The sequence below is a fragment of the Quercus suber genome, unplaced genomic scaffold (genome assembly GCF_002906115.3).
Source record: "Quercus suber isolate HL8 unplaced genomic scaffold, Cork oak 2.0 scaffold_399, whole genome shotgun sequence".
In the NCBI taxonomy this organism is placed as follows: Eukaryota; Viridiplantae; Streptophyta; class Magnoliopsida; order Fagales; family Fagaceae; genus Quercus; species Quercus suber.
The window spans coordinates 82736-88684 of record NW_027069850.1 but is presented as its reverse complement, the minus strand read 5'-3'; the positions used below and the strand labels follow the sequence as shown (position 1 = coordinate 88684).

At 33.0% G+C, this 5949-nt stretch overlaps 1 protein-coding gene across 1 annotated transcript; it reads left to right on the top strand.

Moving 5' to 3' along the window:
* The first annotated feature begins 3113 nt into the window (after positions 1-3113).
* Positions 3114-5603, top strand: LOC136062283 (KRR1 small subunit processome component homolog). The gene is made up of 4 exons (XM_065761148.1): positions 3114-3200; positions 3342-3424; positions 3726-3807; positions 5480-5603. The coding sequence occupies exons 1-4, from the start codon at positions 3114-3116 to the stop codon at positions 5564-5566; spliced, it is 339 nt and encodes a 112-aa protein (XP_065617220.1). The 3' UTR covers positions 5567-5603.
* Positions 5604-5949: the final 346 nt, after the last annotated feature.

Genomic DNA, 5949 nt, shown 5'->3' with positions numbered 1-5949 from the left:
TAAAGAGTACAAAAAAATGAAATATGCACAAAAGTATAGCGACTTTTTAAAATCAACGATGGTATTGCTATTAGTAAAACCCCACGCACAAGACCAGTCGAACAAAGATCTAATGAGCAATGATTTCAATTAAGTTACCAAACTTTCTGCATCAGTGCAACAATTTCGTAAGACAAAGTAACACAAACGAACATCAAATCTACCGCTTCCATTCAATTTCCAACTCATTCGCTCTCTCCTAAGGATATTTACTTGAGTAAAGAACATTTATGAATGAGTTCACCAACTCCAATTCTCAATCGTTAAAGTCTCTATGAAATCCAACATTCTAGCTCTGTGCCTCCCCATATATCTTACTAGCCAACAATGAATGAATTGATACATTTCTATCCATTGTGAGAGCACACAAAACTGGGAACAACACTTTCAAAGAATGATTGCTAAACCCACACAGTATAAACAGCAATATCATAGACATATTAGAGCTTAATGACATAAACAAGACTCTGCAACAGATATCTCTTCAGTTATTAAGAAATATGAGTCAACAAACAGCATTCATTTGGTGCAAGTAAAGCAATACATACCTTACTGCGGACCAAGTTACCAATCTTGATGATGTCACATTGCATTTCATCATCTAGTACTTTTATTGCCTACCACAAAAATGATGTTAAAAGAACTAAAATTACAAACAAATAAAAACCAGCCAAAATGAAAAGGCTGTCACAATAGAGTTCAATTGAAATAGTTTTGAATGAAAGAGTCAAGCAAATTTATTAGTTTACATATTATTGTTCTGTGCACACTTGGGCAGTAATTCACACCTTTGTAACACTAAAGAAAAGAAAACTCATACAATACGGACACAAAAAACAAGAGTAAAAAAGTTGTACCTGATGAACAGGGACACTTCTTGACAAAAGCCTAATAAGTTGAATTGTGGTTGTGGACGAGGAGAGAGAGAGAGAGAGAGAGAGTGAGAGTGAGTAATTTTGTGTTTTGTGTTTGCGTTTAAGACGAGAAAACAAATAAAAACGTTAACAGAAACTTTACTCAAATCTGGTCATGTATCGCCTCCGTTTGTTGCCACGTAACCCTGTTTGAACCAAATCCAGACTACAAGGTAGTAGAAGGGATTTCCCTAAAAAAAAAAAAAAAAAAAAAAGAATAGTAGTAGAAGGGATCATCATACTTAAAAAAAAAAAAAAAGGGATAGGAAGCCCTCCAAAAGACTTATCACTTCGAACCAAGTGCCAAGAGGTTGCAAGGATCAAGTACTAATACTGAATTATACTTATATGTAGAAATTATGACAATGAGTTTGTAAAGGGTAATAAATTGTCCACCAGTTAATGGGTTGTGGACCAAAGGACCAGTGAGTAACATAGAGGGTCTAGCAAAGGAAGAAGGCCCAATCAGGCCCAGCCCATTGAGCATGAGTCATCCTGAGGAGTCTCATTTGGCCCAACTACACTTGCCAAGGAGATCTTGCCCAAAATGATTTGCCAGGAATGCGTCTGAAGAATCACAATACATGGTGATATGCTCCCATTTGAGCATGTTCCCTAAGATAGGGTGTCAATCACAAGGAATAACTATAGTGGCAGCATCAGAAGGGGATAGCGTGGAGTCCACACGTTATTTGTTGAAGTGACTAGTCTAGACAGTGAATTAGACAAATTTTTCCATTATGATTCTAAATGGGAGATGGGAACATCTAATAGAACGGGCTCCCATCATTACAGACCCACCATTTACATTGGTATAAATATGAGGAATCCCCAAAGAGAAGGGATTCAAATTTTAGAGAATTAAGAGAGAGACAGAATCCCATTGAGAATTGGAGTGTGCTACAGTTATTGATCCGAGGAGTCATTATAACCTTGGTTAACTCATATTCTAGCTTGCATGTGTGTATTTTGTGTTTAATCTTCCCTATCATCCTGCCTCAAGATATTTTCTCTTAAGATCTCCCATTGTAAGCTATTTTTCAGCACCCATATAAAAATAAATTGCAAAGGCTGTCAAGCCCATCTTTGGTTGGCTTGATCCGCTCCAGAGGTCAAGTAGTGGCACACCTTGCCATGCATAGGTGGTAGCCATCGGCTTACCAAAAAGCTCAAGTAGCAATGTACCATAGGGCGCGAGGCTATGATTACACATGCAGCTCATTTGCTCTTCTTAAAAGAAGGGCTCCGTGAGAAAATTGTATATTAAAAGATATTTGTCAAAATACAAACACTTGGCAATTCTTGTGAATTGAGTATTTTAGTAATTTGGTTAAGTCTAAAATCTTCTAGGAGATCTAAATATCTTTTCTTTTTTTTTTCTTTGAATCCAAGTTAGCTTGTATTAGGTGTTAGTTTACTAGTTAAACTAGAAGTCCTAATAATGAGTACAAGAAAGAGTTTTTATATAAACAAATTGTGTAAATGTTACTCAAGGGGAGGGGGAGTTAATTAATATACAATGAATATTTTGAGCATAGAGACATGTTGGCCTTTGTGGTTTCTTTTCTTTCTCTAGTTCCGTTTTTTCTTTTTCTTTTTTTCTTTCTCTTATTGCAAATAACCTCCCATAGTACATCCCCAATGTACTTGATATATATATATATATATATATTGCAAATAACCTGAAATGTTATAGGGTTGTAAAATTTAAATCAATTCTTGGATCTTGGTCTAATTTTGAAGTGGTATGCAGGAACGCTTTGTCAAACGAAGACAACATCTTGTGGGTCCTAATTCTTCCACTTTAAAGGTACGTACAGTGAGTACATTAGAGAAAACTGAAGGAAAAACTATAATGTTCAGCTAATTGGTTGGCATGGTCACTTTGACATGTTATATGGTTAAATGTTCTTTTAATTCATTTTCACTGGCTTAACATTAATATTATTGAGGTGCAGGCACTGGAAATACTGACAGGCTGCTATATTCTCGTTCAGGTAATCATTAGTTTGTTACTTGGCTTTGTTGTTTTTGATGTGCCACTATTTTTTGGTTCCTTTGGTTCCCCTCACCACTTAGCATTAGGTGGAAAATAATGAAATGAAGGCTTTCTCTTTTATATTTGAAACATATAGGGCAATAAAGTTGCTGCTATGGGTAATGGGTTCATTTAAAGGTTTAAAGCAAGTTAGGCGGATTGTGGAAGACTGCATACTAAATAAAATGCATCCGGTATACCATATCAAGGTGAATAGCCCGGCCCTTTGTTTCTACTGTAATTGTTGTTTTCTCTTGAAGACCTATCAACTTAGCTATTTTCACCTGAAGATCTGCCAACATTCTTAATCTCTCTTTATCTCCTCCCCCCAAATATTCTTTCTTGTTTAGGTTCTTATGATGAAGAAAGAGCTTGAGAAGGATCCAGCACTTGCAAATGAAAACTGGGATAGGTTTCTTCCAAAATTCAAAAAGTATGACATTTTCTACACTTTTTGTTGTATATGGATATAATCACTTTCTTTTAGTTTCTTCTGTCTAATTTATTTTCTATATTATAAATTGAGTAATGCTACAACCACAAACTATTTACAACATTTTTACAAACTATTAGTAGAGCAAATTCTTATTGATTTTCATCTGGGCCTACTACTAATATCATTTTTTTTTATTTACCAATAACCACTCACCAAAAGAATAATTTGTAAAAAGTTTGTAAAATAGTTTTTTCCTATAACATTTTCCTTATAAATTACTCCAATAACTTATATTCAGGAAAAATGTTCAACAAAAGAAGCTCCAAACTAAAGAGAAGAAACCATATACACCTTTCCCTCCTCCACAACAACCTAGCAAGGTGAGAGAACTGCTTCTAGTCTCTACATATTTTAGATTACTGCAAGAAATTGAATGCTTTAAAGTACTGCTATAATCACATCAGGTCCCAGTTCCCCTGGCCTCTTAAATGTCACAAGCACTCTCTTTGATTAAATGTTGATAGAAATTAGGCTACTTGTCGCTTTGTTTTTATTTAGGTACATATCAGGGTTTAAAACCCTCTAACAATATTATTGATGGCTGCTTATTGGCATTGATAAAGAGTCAAATTTTGGCAGTTCTTATTTTTTATTTTTGTTTTGATTGCTGCTTTATTGGCTTTGATTATATTGCTCACTCAGTTTGATTATTTATATTTTTAAATATGATTTCATGACTATTGGTTTTAATTCTATATTTAATATGAATGGGGCAGATGCATTTCCATTGCTGAGGTATATTTATTAAGGAATTGAGGATGAGGACATGTTTGATATTCAAATCAAAATACAGATGGGATGGGAATTACTATAGTAATCAGTATTCGTGGAAATAAATTTAATTTCTGTTCATTTGCTTGGATTGCAGCAGTCCTTGGTATAAATTATCATATAGTATTCATCTATTGTTTGTTTCAGCCTTGTATAATTTATCTGTTCCTACCCTTAGCAGAATTTATCTCATAGTATTCATATATTATTTTATATAAGATTTATAGTTATATATGATTTAATGTAATTTCTTGTTATTTATTTAATTTAACCTTTATTTTATAATTATATATAGCAATAATGAATGTCAATTTATATCATAAAAAGCTATTAAATAATATAAATGGTAGTAGTTTATCTAATAATTTGTATTATTTTGACCACCGTGCACCTTTGATGCAGTGGTCACTCCACAAGTATAAGGCAAAGGTCGAGGTTCTAGTCTCTAGAAGGGAGTTTTACACACATATACACTTAGATTAAACTAGAGTAGAAATTCTATCTTGTATAAAAAAATAATAATAATAATAATTTGTATTATTTTGTATTTGTATATGGAAGTGTGTTTATCTATTAGACTTTGTGTATAATAATAAATATACAAAATGGTTATAATATATATGTCAATTATATATTAAGTTATGGTTTTTACTTTTGATTTTATTTCTATTCTCATTTTCATTTATATTTTTGTTATTTTTATACTATATTTTTAATTTATGCTAATAATAAACATATATATATATAAACTATTCCTATTTCCTAGATATCTAGAATATCTATTCCCAACTCTCAAGCAATAAATACCTATTTAGTACTTTAGTAGGAATTTCTCTATTTTATTTATTTATTTTGGGTATTCTTCTTATCTATCCATGTTATTACTGTTATTGTTATGTAATGATACTTGTCATACGTGGGTTCCCACTTCCCCGATTCCCATGGTAAATATTTTGAATGATCAATCATGTTTCAACGTCAAATTCCATTACCCTGCTATGCTTTGTTTGGACTGTGTTTTTTAAAGGGAGATGCTCTTGCTAATTTTAGTTGGAGATGATAAGGAATTTGCTAATTTACTTTCAGTGGGATTTTTTTTTTTTTTTTATCTGGTTCCTTGCATAATAGGATTTCTTCCTCATCTTTTGTTTCTTTAATTTGCTGTCTCAAAGAGAAAACTACTAATATATATTGGAATGCAATGTTCTATGTTATTTTCAGATTGATGAACAATTGGAAAGTGGAGAATTCTTCATGTCCCAGAAAAAGAAATCAGCAAAGACATGGCAAGAGAAGCAGGAGAAGTAGGCACAGAAAACTGCAGAAAACAAAAGAAAAAGAGAAGCTGAATTTATTCCCCCCAGAGGTTGTATCCTTAGGCACTTTAACTCAGTCACCTCCATCTTTTTCACATTTCAGATGCGCTCTTACTTAATATCACTTTTATCCTGAACGGTTTTAGACCCCTTAAAACAACTAGATTGGTTAGCCTAGATTAATTAGCCAAGTTGTTACTTAGTCAAATTATGCAATTCTAGGTTAAAGCAATCAAATAATCATATCAAGATATAAAGCAGCGGAAAATAAATGAACACAAGATATGATGACCCAGGAAACCACACGGTAAAAACCTGGGGAGGATTTGACCTAGCTATCCTCAAGGTAAACCTGAATCCACTATGCGAAAGAAT